The following is an 18,349-nucleotide window of genomic DNA, read 5'->3' on the forward strand; positions in this document are numbered from 1 at the left end:
AAAAAAAAAAAAAAAAAAAAAAATTATTGAACTTTAAAGGAAAAGGAAAATCCTTGAGACATACAGGTAGAAGTCACAAAGTCTCTTAACTTTTTAAGTAAAGGAAAATCAGGGCCAGATATAGTAGCTCATGCCTGTGATCCCAGCACCTTGAGAGGCCAAGGTGAGCTGATCACTTGAGGTCAGGAGTTTGAGACCAGCCTGGCTAACATGGTGAAGTGCCATCTCTACTAAAAATACAAAGATTAGCTGGGTGTGGTGGCATGCCCCTGTAATCCTAACTACTCGGGAGGCTGAGGCAGGAGAATCACTTCAACCGGTGAGGTGGAGGCTGCAGTGAGCCATGATTGTGCCACTGTACTCCAGCCTGGGTGATAGAGTGAGACTCTAAAAAAAATTAAAAAGTCACAAACAATACGCTAGAACCTGAAGAATACTGTCCCCATTAACCCTTCCCGAGGAATCTACTAGAGGATGGATGTCAGAATCAGAATGACTAGAGACACATTAAAGACTGGTGGTTTGTATTACACATAACTAAGACCAAATGAGGGTTTGAAAGACAATGTGGTCTGTAAAGGGGTGGGAAGGAGAATGGAGGGATTGTATGCAAAACATTTAAAAAACTTTCAGTAAAAATGTCGTTGGTGATAATATTGGTGTCATTATTTTGAGAATCTGTGTGTAACATGAAATAAAAAGCAAATTGTGTTATTCTAGTTCTGTCACAAACTGTGTCACTGAGAACCACAGTTCTTGGTGTGGAAGAAAGAAGATAGAGATGACTGATTCGGAGAATTTATGTTTGTGTTAGGGGTGGGTGAGGGTTAGAAATGTTGGTAGCTGAAATAGAGAAATAAGCTAATGATTCAGCTCAAGGAGTCCCAGCTATCCAGGAGCCTGAGGCAGGAGACTCCTTGATCCCGGGAGGCAGAGGTTGCAGGTGAGCCAAGATCTTGCCACTGTACTCCAGGCTGGTGACAGAGCGAGACTCTGTCTCAAAAAAAATAAAATAAAATATTAGGAATAAGAAAAATGAACAAATTCTAACACTATTATGAGTAGTTACACTTATAAATTTGAAAAAGATAATTAGATTTTTTTTATGAACACATTTTGTCAGACATATAAAGAACAGGAAATGTCTATATGTTAAAATTATTTCAGAGTACAGTATCAGAGTACAGGAATGAAATGATGGAAAGCACCCCATTTTATTTAATGAGAGGGGTATCAAAACTGTGGTTTTGCAGACATGTATTTTTCAATTTAACTCTCCAGATCCATTCTGCATTTGTGTTCTCCGTCATAGGGGACCTTTCTGGACAACATGAATGAGCCCCTATGTCCTCTGTTTTCTGATTGGATGTGGAAATGAGGAACTCTGGCAGGGAATTGGAGGAAAGAGGAGAAAAAAGTCCTGGTTTTGATTCCCGCATCTCATACATCCTGTATGTAGGAGCGTTGGGCTGGCTGGTGTTTCACTCTTAGTCCTGGTCCTTTCTTTTAGGCTTAGGGGTGATGAGAGCTTCTCTCTTGTTACTCGCCTGGGTTACTGCAATATCCCTTTCGATTCCTCTAAGCCTCACCCACAGCTTTGTAAATAAACCCTCTTTAATCTCATTTGAGTGGGCCATCTGCTTCCTGTAGGCCCTGTTTGATATAACAGAGGAAATTAGGATTTTTCTCTTTGTAGAAAATAAATGTTAAAAGTACAAGTTTTGACTAATAAAAAAAGAGTACAGAATATACTGTATAGAAAAATAACAGTTTATTGCAAACTGAAGAAAAATGGCAAATTTAGAAATATTTTTAAATGTATAATAGAGGTTTATATGTTTGATTATTTACTCCATTAGCTATTAGTATTGATATTTTGGTTAGTTATCCAGTTATTTGACAAAAAAGAGATATTTTTGATTATTTAGTAATTGGTTATTGGTATTGTATGTGTGTTAAATTTCCTGAATGTAAGTGGTATGGTGGCTGGCTCCTGGAATCCCAGCTACTCGGGAGGCTGAGGTGGCCTGAGGGTCTCTTGTGACCAGAAGTTAGTGGCTGCAGTGAGCTATGATCATGCCACTGCACTCCAGCCTGGATGACAGAATGAGACCCCATCTCTTTAAAAAAAAAAAAAAAAAAAAAAACCCCCCCTCTTTTAAAAAAAAAAAAAAAAAAAAAAAAAATTCCTGAATGTGATCATTGTATTGTGATTCTATAGAAGAATGTCCTTGTTCTTAGGAGATGCATGCCACAATGTTTAAAGTGGAGTATCATGTTTTCTGTAACTAAGTCTCAAATGGGACAGCAAAAGAAAAAATGTCTTTGTGTGTACATGTAAGGAGAGAGAGACATAAAGTTAAAAAGTGGTGAATTATGATGTTAAGATAGATGAGTATTCACTGTTACCATTCTTGAACTTTTTTTCTAGCATTGAATATTTCAAAATAAAAAGTTGGAAAATATTTAAAATAATGAAAAATGAAATACTTATGGATAAAGAACTTTATTGTAAACTAATATGAAATATATAAAGTGCTAGAATTTGAACAAGCAAATCACTAAAGGAGAAATACAGAAAACCCTTAAACAGAAGGATACTTGACCTCAATAATAAAGGAATGCAAATTTAAATGTGCTGTCAGTATCCATCTATCAAAGTAGCAAAGATTCAAAAAGCAATGTTGTTTAATACTGATGGTGCTGCAGCAAATTGAATGAACTGGTAACTATTGGAAATACAGCTTGGTGCTGTCTTCTCTGCAGTCTGGCAGTATCTATGAATGCTTAAAATCTGCATGCTACTTAATCATGGCAATTTAACTTAAATGAACTAAATTGAATGACGTAATAGGATAATTGAGTAGGATTATATGTATAAGCATGTTCACTGCAGCATTGTTAATAGCAAAAAACATCTAAATGCTCATCAGTTCAGATTTGGTTTTACACACAGTAGAATACTGTTTTAATTTTTTTTTTTTTTTGAGACAGTCTTGCTCTGTCGTCCACGCTGGAGTGCATTGACATGATCTCGGCTCACTACAACCTCTGCCTCCTGGGTTCCAGTGATTCTCCTGTCTGAGCCTCCTGAGTAGCTAGGATTATAGGTGCATGCCATCATGCCTGGCTACTCATTGTATTTTTAATAGAGACAGGGTTTCGCCATGTTGGCCAGGCTGGTCTCAAACTCCTGACCTCAGGTGACTCACCCACCTTGGCCTCCCAGAGTTCTGGGATTACAGGTGTGAGCCACCATGCGCGGCCCCTCTTTTAACTATTAAACACAGAAGTAGTTAATGTATTGATATGGAAAAGTATCCCTGATTATTACATTAAAAATAAAAGCAGGTTAGGCCAGGAGCATTTCATGCCTGTAATCTCAGTACTTTGGGAGACTGAAGTGGGAGGATTGCTTGAGTCCAGGAGTTTGAGACAAGCCTGGTCAACACGTCAAATCCCCATCTCTACTCAAAAATTAGGCATAGTAGTGCATTCCTGTAGTCCCAGCTACTGGGGAGGCTGAGGTAGGATGATTATTACCAGCCTGGGGAAGTTGAGGCTGTGATAAGCTGTGATCACACCACTGCACTCCAGCCTGGGTAATAGAGTGACACCTTGTAATATTAATAATAATTAAAATAGAAGGTTAGAGAAAAAGATACGCATTACCGCCTCATTTACACATAACTGCGTATTATGCACATGATTTTATATATACCAATATTATATAGGTGTTGAAACCTGGTTGGTGGAGTATCAAAAAAAGTGGGAATATTATGGGAGAACAGGGTTTTTATTTTCTAGTTTTGGATTCAAAACAAATAGATTATGCAATAGGAAATAAAAGTATCTTTCATTTAAAAAGTCTCTCCACCAATTTTTCTTTAAAATAATTCTGTATGTTGCTTTGTTAATATAGTTTATTGAATTAACAAAAAATCTGTTAAGAAACTCATTTGGCTCTTACATATATTCTGTTTTCAGAGCAGTGGAAAGAGCTCAGTACTAGAAAGCCTGGTGGGAAGGGACCTGCTTCCCAGAGGTACTGGAATTGTCACCCGGAGACCTCTCATTCTGCAACTGGTCCATGTTTCACAAGAAGATAAACGAAAAACAACAGGAGAAGAAAATGGTAAATTTCAGATTTGAGATAAGAATTATTTTATAGCTCTTCATTTTTCAATCTATTCTTAAAAAGATACGAATTGATTAGAGAATTAGAAATTAGTGGCTGTAGCATAATCAGAAGTCCTGTGAGGAGAAATAGTATGCATCTTTCTTAATGTAAAAAAAAGAGTAGTTTTTGTTTTGCTTTGTTTTTGAGATGGAGCCTCACTCTCATCCAGGCTGGAGTGCAGTGGTGGGATCTTGGCTCACTACAACCTCTACCTCCTGTGCTCAAGCGATTCTCCTGCTTCAGCCTGCCAAGTAGCTGGGATTATAGGCTCCCGCCACCACACCCAGCTAATTTTTGTATTTTTAGTAGGGACAGACGGGTTTTCACCTTGTTGGTAGGCTAGTCTCAAACTCAGGAGTTTGAATGATCCGCCCGCCTTGGCCTCCCAAAGTGCTGGGATTACAGGTGTGAGCTACCACATCTGTCCATGTTTTGAAAGACCATGAGTAAAGTTGTTGGGAATAGTTCCTTTTGAGTAACTCAGCCTAGTAAATTGATGTTAATATTATATAATAGAGGATCCAGTGAGACAGTAAACAGAAATTATTTTAAAGAAAAAATGTTGCCTGGGCAGCATAGCAAAACCCTGTCTCTACAAAAATACGTAAAAATAAGCTGGACTTGGTGGTGTGCAGTCCAGCTACTTGGAAGGCTGAGGTGGGAGGATAGGTTTACCCTGGGAGGTTGAGATTACAATGAGCTGTGGTTGTGCCACTGCATTCCAGCCTGGGTAACAGAGTGAGATCTTGTCTCAAGAAAAGAAAAAAAAAAAGAAAAAATTTTAAGTGTTTTTTGGAGTGTTTTAAAGTTTTTTTTTTTTTTTTTTTTTTTAAATTAAAATGACTGTTTTTTAGCTGAGCAATGTTATCTCACCTTCCCTTTTCTGCTGTTATCATGTACTCCTAATTCTGATTCTTTTATGTATTAAAAGAAGAAAATATGCATTGTCCTTTATAGCCATTCTTTTTGATTAAATTGAAAATACCTTAGGGAATGCTGTCTGTGTCTATCAGCAGATTTCAAGTTGCTTATCAAATGTGTATCCTATATTATATTGGTGAGGTTTGAAATGTTGGATGAGAGTAATGTATTTAATCTTCCTATTTAGTTCAGTATTTGGTCAGACTTTCTTATTTATAGAACTCTCATAGCTGTAATTATTAAATTACTTTTGCAGCAGAGTACCAATATCTGTTACTTATCTGCAGGGATCTGTTTTCAGTGCAGTTTTATTCTACTTCTTATTCTGATTTAAGATGGGATGATAGTATTGACAAAAGTGAACTTATTTTAATTTCTGTGTCTGATTTTTTCATTTACTATAGGAGCTGTTGGTGGTGGTGATTATTTTTTAATGGGGGAAAAAACCTCATGAGCATCTGCTATGACTCTAGAATGTTGGTCACTGAAGCAAGTTAGTGTAGTTGTAGATGTTGCAAGGAATATTTTTAGATAGACTACCAGTGGATATGTGGGAGCCTTTTAATTACACTGGGTAGCTTGGGTATGTTATTCATCACTTTGCATTTCACTAATACTTATTATTGAAGTTCTGAACCTTGAATTTATCATTTTGGTTTAATCTGTGGTTCACCTTCAAATGTCTAGCATAAAATTTCATCCCTACTGATTTCATCAAATTTACCAAACACCTGAAACTAAGACTTTAAGAAATTATATGATACTAGGTCTCTCTCTCTCTCTCTCTCTCTTTTTTTTTTAACTTCTAATTTTCTTCTCTCACCTTGAAAGGGCCCATGATATTCTGTCTCTCAGAAACTATTTGAAAAGTGGGCAGTGTTTCCTTAGATAAAATTTTGCTTATTAGGAAAGAGTGTGGATTTCGGCTACAGAAGTGTCAGCTCCTTGGTATCCTTTTGTTTTTATGTCCACTGTGTTTTGTTGATGTCTCCTCTTGGTGGTTGGTCAGTAAATCTGCCTACCTATTGTTTTTTTCCAAGCTTAGTGCTTATTTTGTATGTATACTTGCATAAAATGACAACTCAGCTACCCCAAACACAATATAGATTATATAAATTTGAGTACTAGATTTCACTTGTTTTATTCTAGGATAGACAGTTCCTTAGGTTTTCATCAAAGCTTCTTTATCCTTGGTATGAACAATTCTAGTATATAATAAATCATTCTTTTTTTTTCTTTTTTTGAGACGGAGTTTCGCTCTCGTTACCCAGGCTGGAGTGCAATGGTGCGATCTTGGCTCACCGCAGCCTCTGTCTCCTGGGTTCAAGCAATTCTCCTGCCTCAGCCTCCTGAGTAGCTGGGATTACAGGCACGAGCCACCATGCCCAGCTGATTTTTTTGTATTTTTAGTAGAGACGGGGTTTCACCATGTTGACCAGGATGGTCTTGATCTCTTGACCTCGTGATCCACCCGCCTCGGCCTCCCAAAGTGCTGGGATTACAGGCGTGAGCCACCGCGCCTGGCCATATAATAAATCATTCTAACCCAAAGAAAATTAGAAACTATGAAGCAGATAAACAGTATTGTTAGCTGAAGAGTGTAAACTACCTGACAGCCTGATAATAAGAGAAGAGAAAGGGAGAAAAACATAAATGTTCAAAAAAAAAAAAAAAGGAAATCAGTTTCTAACATTTTGTGTAGGGATTTTAGCCAATGAAGGCTTTGTTACATAACATAACAAAAACCTGGTTACCAATAATAGGTTCAAAGTCGTGCATTCTGAGATGACATGGAGAAGTCTAATCCATTTTACATGTAGCTCCATCAAAACTGGCTAAAATAAAATCATGTTTAATATGTGTAATTCAATTATCAGGAAATTCATTTAGCACAGGATTCTTCGTTCTGCCAACTGGGATAATTGAGGTGTCAATATGTAGATTTATGGTCATCTCAGCTTGTCCCCTATTCTGCCAATGTAAAATAATTTTCTGTTAACTTATTAAAAACAATACTAAACTATGTTTTAGAGTGGAGTGGTGGTTCAGTTTGAACTGAACTCCACAGTTATCTTTCATATATTTGTAAGAAATAAATCAAGCTTTTCTGTTTTCCTTTGAGACAAAATCCAAAAGTAGCATGCTGACTAAAGGCCAAAATTGTGCTATATATGATACTTTGAACAGTGTCAGTGGAAATTTGAAAAATTATGAGAATTTATTTAGGGAGAGAAAGTTGTTGAACTAAAGCAAAAGATTTTTGTTCTCTTTTTAAAAAAAATGCTAACATAGGCTGGGCGCAGCAGCTCATGCCTGTAAATCCCAGCACTTTGGGAGGCCGAGACAGGTGGATCACCTTAGGTTAGGAGTTCAAGATCAGCCTGGCCAACATGGTGAAACATTGTCTCTACTAAAAATACAAAAATTAGCTAGGCATGGTGGCAGGCGCCTGGAATCCCAGCTAATCGGGAGGCTGAGGCAGGAGATTTGTTTGAACCCAGGAGGTGGAGGTTGCAGTGAGCCGAGATTGTGCCGTTGCACTCCAGCCTGGGTAACATAGCAAAATTGTCTAAAAAAAAAAAAAAAAAAGTGCAAACATACATGCTTCATAGAAGAATGCTATAAAATCTGGGTGTAATTTGAATTTTTACCCCCATTTCATTAAGTAACCTGTTTGTAAAAGCAATCAGTTGCTTGCCAAAAGGCAGTAAAATTATACATCAGAATTGAAGAAGAAAGATAGAATTAAGTTTTCTGCTTATGGTGCTGTGATACACATAGTAGTCTCCCTTTAGATTGAGTTCACGAAGGTGAAGAGTTAACTTTCTGCTGTGTTCTATTAAATCCAATATGTATTTCAAATAAAATACCCTTATAAAGCTCAGTTTTAGCTAATGGGGTAAATACTTGCATATACTTACCAACTTTTAAGGTCTTGAAAGATGTATTTAGTATATTTTGTAGATTTAAAAAAATCAGGCAATGTATCTTTTCCCATAGTAGCTTATCAGATATCTCAGGCAGTTTTCTTTTTTAAGGCAGAGTCGTGCTCTGTCGCCCAGGCTGGAATGCAGTGGCACAGTGATCTCAGCTCACTGCAACTTCCTGGATTCAAGTGATTCTTCTGCCTCAGCCTCCTGAGTAGCTGGGATTCACCATAGTAGGCATTTGCCACCAGGCCCAGCTAATTTTTGTATTTTTAGTAGAGTCAGGGTTTCACCCTGTTGGCCAGGCTAGTATTGAACTCCTGACCTCAGATGATCCGTCTGCCTTGGCCTCCCAAAGTGCTAGGATTACAGGTGTAAGCCATTATGCTTTGCCCAAATTTTTGAATAGTGGGTTAATTCTGCTTCATTTGTGTCAGAATTAGAAACAATTATTAATTAAAAAAATTAATTTTTATTTTTTAGACTAGTCAAGTGCAGTAGTGAGAAACGGGGAAATAGAACAAGGAGTTCCATCTGTAACTGACTGAACAATCAATTGAGATAACTACAGACACGCCAGACAGAACTAATTGTAATGGAAAATTTGTTTCCTAAAAATGTTAAAAATAAGTTAAGGCATGCAATATGCTTTGTTTCTATGACTGAAAAAATATACATCCCTCTAATTCTAGTTGTGAATTTTGAATGATTGAATGCGATGTGCATTTTGAAATGTGATCAGGTTTCTGCACATTTGAATTTTTAATAAGGTTTAAAATTTTAGGGATAAGCACTTAACTTACTCTGTGCTGTTTCTCTTTAACTACAGACCCTGCTACATGGAAAAACTCAAGACACCTTTCTAAAGGTTTCCTCTATCCATTTGCATTTGACCCTTTTTCTCTTATGCCTGCATGTGTGCTTATGTACTATTACAGGCTGTGTGCATTTTTTTTTCCTTCCATTTTTATTTGCCTATCCACATTGATTGCAGGTTTCAGTGGTTCTTGTTATTTTTTTGGCATTGTATCAAAATGCAAGCTTTTTTGGTGGTGAATGTAATTTATTTTATTTTTATTTTTGAAGATATGCTTGTGAAACCAGGCCTTTTAAATATAATAAGGTAAATTAGAAACACCTCTTTGGTATGTAGTACTTGCATTTTGTGAGTTCTGTTCACCTAGATTACTCCAGTCCTCCAATGAGACTTCTTGGAAGAAGGTACTAAGCTACAAGTAGGTGAGCATTTTATCTGCAAAAAGGATCCCGTTTTATTTACCTTTATTCCGCCAAAGGACTGACACACTCTTATATTTATCTGAATATCTTATAATCATTTTTATTTAGACATCACGTGGCTGATATGCATTACCCAATAAACTTATTAATTAAGATAATTTAACCTCTGAATTTGACAAAAGTAAAATAGCTCTGTTTGGAGGAGATAGTTAGATTATCTTCCCACAATTAAACAGTTCTGGTTTCTCTAGGAAAAACAGAATATATCTTGCTCTCCAAGTTTTAGACTACTTCACAGTGCAACAGTGAATATATTTTCCTTCTTTCAGCAAGTACAAGAGGAACAGACCTATGACTGGAAACTAATGGAGAGTGGCAACTCCTTATAGAGTATATACCATAGTTCTTGTTTTTTCTTTTCTTCTATTTTCTTTCTTTCCTGCCTCCAGTTCTAAGGGAAAACAATCTTGACCCTGGGGAAAAATCACCTTGAAAGTGTATATAAATTACGCAGCAGCTAGCTCTGTATTAATAAGAGTGCTCTTTAAAGGAACAGCAACTTGTGACTCTACAGGTAACCAACAGGGAACCAAATTTTTGAAAAGAATGGAAGAATTAGCTGTTTCATTGACGTATGGTAAAATTTTTCCTTAAGTCATACATGTAAATCTGTTGTGTTTGCTTTTTGCACTCCTCAGTGGGATTCTTAATTTTTCTTCTTAGCCACTAACTTTACTTTCATCAGAAAACGCTTTTATATGTAAGATGTTTAAAAATAATGAATATTCATTTTACTATAATATAATTACACAAAAAATATGAAGAGAAATCAGCTGGTGGGAAGACCTGTGAGCAGCTCTACCTGAAGTTAGTCATGTTTTTGAAATACATGATACAATTTTTAAAATATAATTTAGGAGAAAATGTAATTTTAGAAAAATATAATTTAGCAGACCTTAAAATATTTGTTACCTTGTACTTAATGGCAAAATTAAATACAAGTTAACAAGTGTTTTATTATGTTGCCTTTTTGAATTCCTAACTAGAGATAAAAAGTGGTTTCTACAGTTTCCAATAAATGAGTTCTTCTTTTTTCCAGGGGTAGAAGCAGAGGAATGGGGTAAATTTCTTCACACCAAAAATAAGGTAATCACACATGTGTATAATGAAGACATAATGTTGAAAATAATATTTTGTATGAGTACTTGATAATTTAGTTTCTAATCATTGGCAGAATATGTTATATTGAAGTAACTGTAACTATTCCTCATAAAATAAATCTTAGTAATGTTTCTAACCACAGTTGTTTATTGGAATACACTTGAAATTGAGCCTGATTTTCTCTGATTTAGTGATCTTAATTGTTGCGGAGTCAGGAAGCTTTGGAAAGTTCATAATGGCCAGGCACAGTGTCTCATGCCAGTAATCCCAATACTTGCGGAGGCTAAGATGGGTGGATAGCTTGAGCCCAGGAGTTCGAGACCAGCTTGGGCAACATAGGGAGACCATGTCTCTATAAAAACTAAAAAAAATTAACCCCGCGTGGTGGCATGCACCTGTAGTCCTAGCTACTTGGAAGGCCAAGTCAGGAGGATGGCTTGAGCATGTGAGGTTGAAGCTGCAGTGAACCATGATTGTGCAATTGTACTCCAGCCTGGGTGACAGAGTCAGACCCTGTCTCAAAAAACAACAACAACAAAAAACATAAAAACTATGAATCCTTAGCTCAGAAAATGATATGTATACATTAGAATTTATTTATATATTCTCTGAAGCAAATACGTAGACATCCTTTTGAAATACATGGACTCCCCCTCCAACTTAAGAACTTTTGATCTAACTTTGAATTTTTTGCTTTTTATTTCAAAAAATTTTAGCTTTACACGGATTTTGATGAAATTCGACAAGAAATTGAAAATGAAACAGAAAGAATATCAGGAAATAACAAGGTAGGCATCTTTTTAGAGCTAGAAGGCATAAACATCAGTAAATACATAATCGAGGTATTCTGTACATAATGTGTGAAGGGCATTGTAAATTCATACTCTTGATCTTGGCCAAAAGGCTAAGAAGCGATGGGCATTGTAAATTCATAATGGACTTTGAAACAAATGGAGTATTTTCACAAATACATAGAACTTTGCTTAAAATCCCTTTTCTTTACTTTCATATAAATCAAATATTTTATTTAGATGTTTATTCTTGTTCCTGTCATGTATATACCACTTTATTATATAATTCTACTTAATATTCCTACAACAAATTATCTTTTTCTGATGGATTCATTGTATTATAACTCAGGAAGCATTGTATAATTTTATATATATATATATATATGTGTGTGTGTGTGTATATATATGTGTGTATATATATGTGTGTGTATATATATGTGTGTATATATATATGTGTATATATATATGTGTGTATATATATATGGAGAGAGAGAGACAGAGAGGAGTTCTGTTTCTTACCTGTGTAAGGCTAGATTTGCTTGTAAAGCAAAGAGAGAAAAATTGGGTATTTTTTAGTGAAAACGAAAAGTAATACTTTAGCAACTGATTATTTTCTTATTTTCTGAGCTTGTGAGAATGTAAAGTAAGTTAGGTACTTAAGATACTGTTAATCTTGACACTAGGCACTATCACTGCCTTGCCTGAATCCTGCTGTCTTCTGTCTTCTTTCTTCCTATTGTTTTTCTCTTTACATTTTTTATATACGTCTGTCTAAATTTTTTATTTTTCCCTTCCTTTTTGTTATTAGCTCCATTCTTTCATTATCCAGAGGCACATTTAATCCCACAAGTGGGCCCTAGCCTAGTACTAATATTCAACAAATGTTGAACCCTTGTATCTGCCAGTTACTGGGCTGAAAGATTATTTCCTGACAAAAAGGCATTTTTAGAGCCATGTTAACTCTCTATTTTTGTTCAGGATATTTGTTGCTGTTGCAGTGACCGACTGAGCTTTGTTCATGATTGAACTCTAGGCTGGTAACCTTTGAGTTACTCCTACTGCTGCCATACTTCCCTAAATCTCTAGTAACCATGTGTGTAGAAGGGGTTGGAAATGTGACCAGAAGCTAGATTAGCTTGTCGTTATTATATCAGGGATAATTTTGGCTTTTGGAATATGATTAATCATAACACCAGTCTGAATTCTCTCCCCTACAGAGAGAATTACTGAACTCAGCAATTGGTGGTAATTTTATACAGTACCAGAATTTAGAGTGTGTGAGACTGTGGTGATTTCAGAAATGTTTTTAGTTACACTAAACTGAATGTCATTAAAGATTGAGTCTGTATAGCTACAAGATGTTTATGTTGAGGATATAATTTACTTACCTAGCAGCTTTTCATCCACAGTGTCTAAAAGATGAAAAGTCCCCCAACCCCAAATCTATGAAACATCTCTTCTTTCCTAAATCATGTATGTAATTAAGTAAATGATACTTGGATTTTATATAATTTTTATGTTAGAATATGTAAATTACTGCATATACCTAACATAAAGCCCTGAACAATGTAAAATGTCTATGAGATAGGAGTTGTAAAGGCATTGGGCAAAGCTTTGTATGGATGTGATAGAGGAATGCCATGGCAATAAAGATCCTGAGAAATATACAACCTAAGTAGGTATGCCAGATATTGACATTTATTGGCTTTGGAAAACTGGAGTATTTAAAATGGAAAAGTAGCACAGAGTAATCTAAAACGGCAAATATAATTGTATAGGGAACATGGAGTAAAGGATATTAAAAAAAAAACTTGCTGGGAAATTAGAAATTTCAGTGGGTTAATAAGGGAAAACCTAAGGTGGATAAACAGATGATGAAAGGATATATTAAAGGATAAAGAAGGGCATGTTCAAAGATGAGGTATAAACATCTCCGAAGTGTCTTTTTACATGTAGCTGATTCGTTTCTAAAACTTGTAGAGGGCCAGTGGTGAAGAGGAGGGAGCCTACACAATAATCTTAGTCTACAGGAGAGAAAATACACGTATCTCTCACTATCCAAATTCTTACTACAGATTAAAGATGTAGATAAACTCCTTGAGGAATCTCTTACTGTACACATTCTTACCACTTGGTATTCAAAGATATCTGAACTTGGGAACGTCATAAATTTGGATAGTAAGGAATACATTATTCAGCGCTAAATCTGTTAAACACATTTAAGGAATGGTATATGCCAGCCTGGGCAACATTGTAATACCCTGTCTCTACAAAAAATAAAAAAGAAATTACCTGGGCATGGTGGTGCATGCCTTGTATTTGAGCTACTCAAGAGGCTAAGGGAAGACGATTGCTTGAGCCCCGGATTTTGAGGCCGCAGTGAGCCGTGACTGTACCACTTCACTCCAGTTTGGGTGACAGAGTGAGACTCTGTCTCAAAAAAAAAAAGGCAAAGATATTCGTTTATAATCAAGAGAAAAGAATGTGAAGTAATACATGGTATATAATAAATGATACGGGGATAGAGGTAGGATTATAACCTGTTAATATGGCTGGCTAACTTCCCATGTGTTTCATCAGGTTTTGATTGTTAAAAAAAAAGTTTTAGGGATCATGATTCAATTCATTTTTAAAAGCATTAATGTCTATGTAGTTGAAATAACGTTTACTTCATAACTTCATAGTTCATGGAAATTTTAGTGTGATTTTAACATAATATTTTAAAATTTATTTCTAGGGAGTAAGCCCTGAACCAATTCATCTTAAGATTTTTTCACCCAACGTTGTCAATTTGACACTTGTGGATTTGCCAGGAATGACCAAGGTAAGGAGGGAATACTTACAGATTTGGTCAGGTTGTTTTCACTTCCTTGACATCCCATATGAGAATAATCAGTCGGCTTCTTTTTGCAATCACCTTGATCTGTTAGCAGCATTTGATAACGTTGAGTCCTCCTTTCTCCTTGAAACACTTTCTTTACTTGGCTTCCAGGATACCACACTCTACAGGTTTATCTCCAGTCTCACTGGCCACTCCTTTTCAGTCTCTTTTGCTGTTTCTTCTCATCTCCCCAATGTCTAAACAGTAAGTGCCCCAGAGCCCAGTTTGTGGACTTCATGTTTTCTCTAGGTACACTTTTCCCTTGATGATTTCATCAGATTGTATGGCTTTAACTACATAAGGCTCAGTATATTGATGGCATTCAAATATCTCCAGACTTGTATATCTAGCTGCTATTCAGCGTATACACTTAAATGTCTAATAGATATTTCAAAGTCTCATACCAAATTCCTGACCTGTTCCTCAACTAGATTTGGTCCTTCTATAGTCCTCCCCCATCACAATACATGGCAACTCAGGCCAGGCGTGGTGGCTTATTCTGTAATCCCAGCATTTTGGGAGATCAAGGTGGGAGGAATTCTTTGAGCCTAGGAGTTTGAGACCAGCCTGGGCAACACAGGGAGACCATGTGTCGACAAAAAATACAAAAATTAGTTGGGCATGGCGTTGCACGCCTGTAGTCCCAGCAGAGGCAGGATTGCTTGAGCCCAGGAATTTGAGGCTACAGTGAGCTATGATTTTGTCATGGCACTCCAGCCTGGCCAACAGAGTGAGACTGTCTCTAAATAAATAAATGGCAACTCCATTCTACCAGTTGCTTAGCCAGAGTTTGTAGTCATCCTTGACACTAATTTTTCCAACATCCCACTTCCTGCCAGCAATTCCTCTTGACTCTCCCTACCTTTACAGTATACCCAGAATTCAATCATGTTTTATAAATTCATAGCTACTGTCCTGATCTAGCCACTATCATGCCACCTGGATTACTACACAGTAATAAATAATAGGTCTTCCTCATGATCTCATCTTAGCAGACAGTGATACTATTAAAGTGAAAATTCGATTGTATCATTCCTTGGCTCAAAACTTTTCCAGTTCCTTGTCATTCCTTGGCTTAAAACCTCTCCCCTTTCACTCAAGAGTTAAAAGCCCAAGTTTTTACAGAGATCTAAAGTATCTGCTTGATATGTCCCTGTTCTCCTAACGCCTCTTGCTTCAGCCTCCTGCCCTTATTGTTCACTCTGTTTGGAATGTCCTTTCCCCAGATGTCTGTCTCTACCTCTCCCTTATTGGCTTAATTTCTGCTCATTCTCTCAAATGTCAGTTGTCTCATTGAAGTTTCCCTAATTACTCTATTTAAAAACATAATCTAATTTACAACAATTTAAAATCATAATTGTAATTGCTAGGTGCAGTGGCTTATGCTTGTAGTTCCAGTACTTTGGGAGGCTGAGGCAGGAGGATCATTTGAGCCCAGGAGTTCAAAGCTGCAGTGAGCTGTGATTGGACCACTGCACTCTAGCCTATGTGATAGAGTGTGACCCTGTCTCAAAAAAAAAAAAAAAAGTCTGGGCACGGGTGGCTCACGCCTGTAATCCCAGCACTTTGGGAGACCAAGGCGGGTGGGTCACGAGGTCAGGAGTTCGAGACCAGCCTGAGCAACACATGGTGAAACCCATCTCTACTAAAAATACAAAAATTAGCGGGGCATAGTGGTGCGCACCTATAAACCCAGTTACTTGGGAGGCTGAGGCAGGAGAATCACTTCAACCTGGGAGGTGGAGGTTGTAGTGAGCTGAGATCACGCCACTGCACTCCAGCCTGGGCAACAGAGCGAGACTCCATCTCAAAAAAAAAAAAAAAACTCATAATCTCTCTAATCATTCTCCAGCCTACTGTTCTGCCTTATTTTTCCACAGGCCAGATATCCACCATCTGGATATTATATATATGTTTTTGTTTCTTATTTGCCTGTTATCACTAAAACGTAAGTTCTATGAAGGCAGGAAGTTTGGTCTTTTTAATATTCACTACTGTAACATAATCTGATCTGATATGACCTGAAATCACATTCAGAAAAGTGCCTGAAATAGAGTAGGCTGCCAGTAAACACTTGATAATTGAATGAGTGAATGAATTTGTATCTAGGCAATCAACACTGACCAATGCTTAACATGGGATTGTATTAAGTCAACTTTTGATATTCACAAGAGTTATACTTTGAGACTTGACACATTACCAGATTCATAACTGCCAATGTAGTATATTATTAATGTCTTTATTTTAACTATTTATAAATGGATAGACCTATATTCTGTGCATTAAATGTGCATAAAAAAGCTGAGTTGATTTTTAATTATTAGTTCCTTGCTCATCTCTGTTTGGTTTAGGTGCCTGTAGGTGATCAACCTAAGGATATTGAGCTTCAGATCAGAGAGCTCATTCTTCGGTTCATCAGTAACCCAAATTCCATTATCCTCGCTGTCACTGCTGCTAATACAGATATGGCAACATCAGAGGCACTTAAAATTTCAAGAGAGGTAGATCCAGATGGTAAGGACAGATGTAAATATTTAATGAGATGCTTATTTTACAATGGTAAATCTACCCTTGAGAAAGGAAGTTTTCTTTTTAAAAACAGTATCTCTAGTTGTTAATACAAATTTTAAAAATAATGCTTTCCTATTTTTGTTTATAATTTTAAATAGAAATTCTGATGGAAATAAGGTTATTAAGTTGCTATACAGAGTAGGCGAAAATATTTCACCTCTTTATTTGTAATGGTTACTTAATAATTTTAAAATAATACAGTGGCTTTGCAAAAAGGATTTCTTGTTTTGCAACTTAGGTATTTGAATGGCTGACCTTTAAGAATAAATAACATAGCCAGGTGTAGTCACATGTGCCTGTGGTCCCAGCTACTCAGAAGGCTGAGATAGGAGCAATGCTTGAGGCCAGAGTTCGAGGTCAGCCTGGGCAACATAGTGAGACTCTGTTTAAAAAAAAAAAAAAAAGTAGATAATCATTGTAGACTATTATGGTACGGTAGAGAATTATGGTATCTACATTCTGCAGAGGTGGAAAATGTTTAGACATGCTCAAGACACAGGGGATTTTTAGAAATGAAGGTAAACTCCTTTCATGAAACATTTTAACCCCAAGGATTAGTTCATACAGTGGGTCACTGATGCTTGACTAATGACGTAGTGTGCGTATCTTAGTATATATAAAATGCTAGCATGTAATAGAGTGGTTATTATTGCTGCTAGCAAATGTATGCATGGCCTCATATAGAAACCATTTTTTCCACCTTACTATTAGAGGGTCTGAAGGTTGTGTTATGTTTTTCTTTCCCTGCTTTGAAGAATAATTTCAAATAAAAATTCAATAGGAAATAGTTCTAAGACTGCCAATAAAAATTCTCATAAGCCATAAGCAGGGTCATTTTAACAAAATTTTTTATTTCAAGTTTTTAAGAAACCTTTTTACTACATGAGTAGTGTTTATTTTAGTTACATTAAAAGATAAACTATATCAAAGGGTTTATCTACATTTTATTTTTATTATTTAGACTGCAACTCAGGCCCGTAATACCAGCACTTTGGGAGCCAAGGTGGTGGATTGCTTGAGCTCAGGAATTTGAGACCAGCCTGGGCAGCAAAATGATATCCCCATCTCTACAAAAAATACACAAAAAAAATTAGCTGGGCATGGTGACATCGGCCTGTGGTCCTAGCTACTTAGGAGGCTGAGGTGGGAGGATGGCTTGAGCCTGGGAGGCAGAGGTTGCAGTGAGCTGAGATCATGCCATTGCACTCTTGCCTGGGCAACAGAGCCAGACCATCATAAACAAACAAAACCTGTTAAGCCTTTTGTATGTATTTACTGTATTTTAAACTGACTCTCGAGCCATAAATGTGGTCATATTTTTTTTTGGAGGTAGGTCTCATTGTGTTGCCCAGGCCTGGAGTACAGTGGCATAATCATGGCTCACTGCAACTTCGAACTCCTGGGCTCAAGTGATCTTCCCACCTCAGTCTCCCAAAGTTTTGGGATTACAGGAGTGAGTCCCTGCACCTGGCTTGATTACTAATCTTAATCTAGTAATACATTGTAAGGAAATAATCTAAGCCAGTATTATTTATAGTATCAAAAATTAGAAACAATTTAATATGGTCAGCAGTTGGGAGGATTAATTACAATAATATGAAATAATTAAAAAGGATAATTTTGTAGATTTGGAGCAATACAGAAAAATGCTTATAGGCCAGGCGTGGTGGTTCATGCT

The 18,349-nt window shown here is 36.6% G+C and overlaps 1 protein-coding gene across 9 annotated transcripts in view; it reads left to right on the forward strand.

Moving 5' to 3' along the window:
- The window catches only part of DNM1L (dynamin 1 like), a 65,292-nt gene that overhangs the window by 15,954 nt on the left and 30,989 nt on the right, over positions 1-18,349 (forward strand). For 4 of the 9 annotated variants that reach the window (XM_017507915.2, XM_017507916.2, XM_017507919.2 and 1 more), the window contains exons 2-7: positions 3,988-4,135; positions 8,858-8,896; positions 10,367-10,413; positions 11,145-11,216; positions 13,957-14,043; positions 16,452-16,614. In XM_017507915.2, coding sequence (XP_017363404.1) covers positions 3,988-4,135; positions 8,858-8,896; positions 10,367-10,413; positions 11,145-11,216; positions 13,957-14,043; positions 16,452-16,614 — 556 coding nt within the window. Of the gene's footprint in view, positions 1-3,987; positions 4,136-8,857; positions 8,897-9,107; positions 9,905-10,366; positions 10,414-11,144; positions 11,217-13,956; positions 14,044-16,451; positions 16,615-18,349 lie in introns of those variants that run through there. The other 5 variants (XM_017507917.1, XM_017507918.1, XM_017507921.1 and 2 more) reach the window with 2 other exon arrangements.

The sequence above is a fragment of the Cebus imitator genome, unplaced genomic scaffold, assembly GCF_001604975.1.
Source record: "Cebus imitator isolate Cc_AM_T3 unplaced genomic scaffold, Cebus_imitator-1.0 Scaffold385, whole genome shotgun sequence".
NCBI classification, from domain to species: domain Eukaryota; kingdom Metazoa; phylum Chordata; class Mammalia; order Primates; family Cebidae; genus Cebus; species Cebus imitator.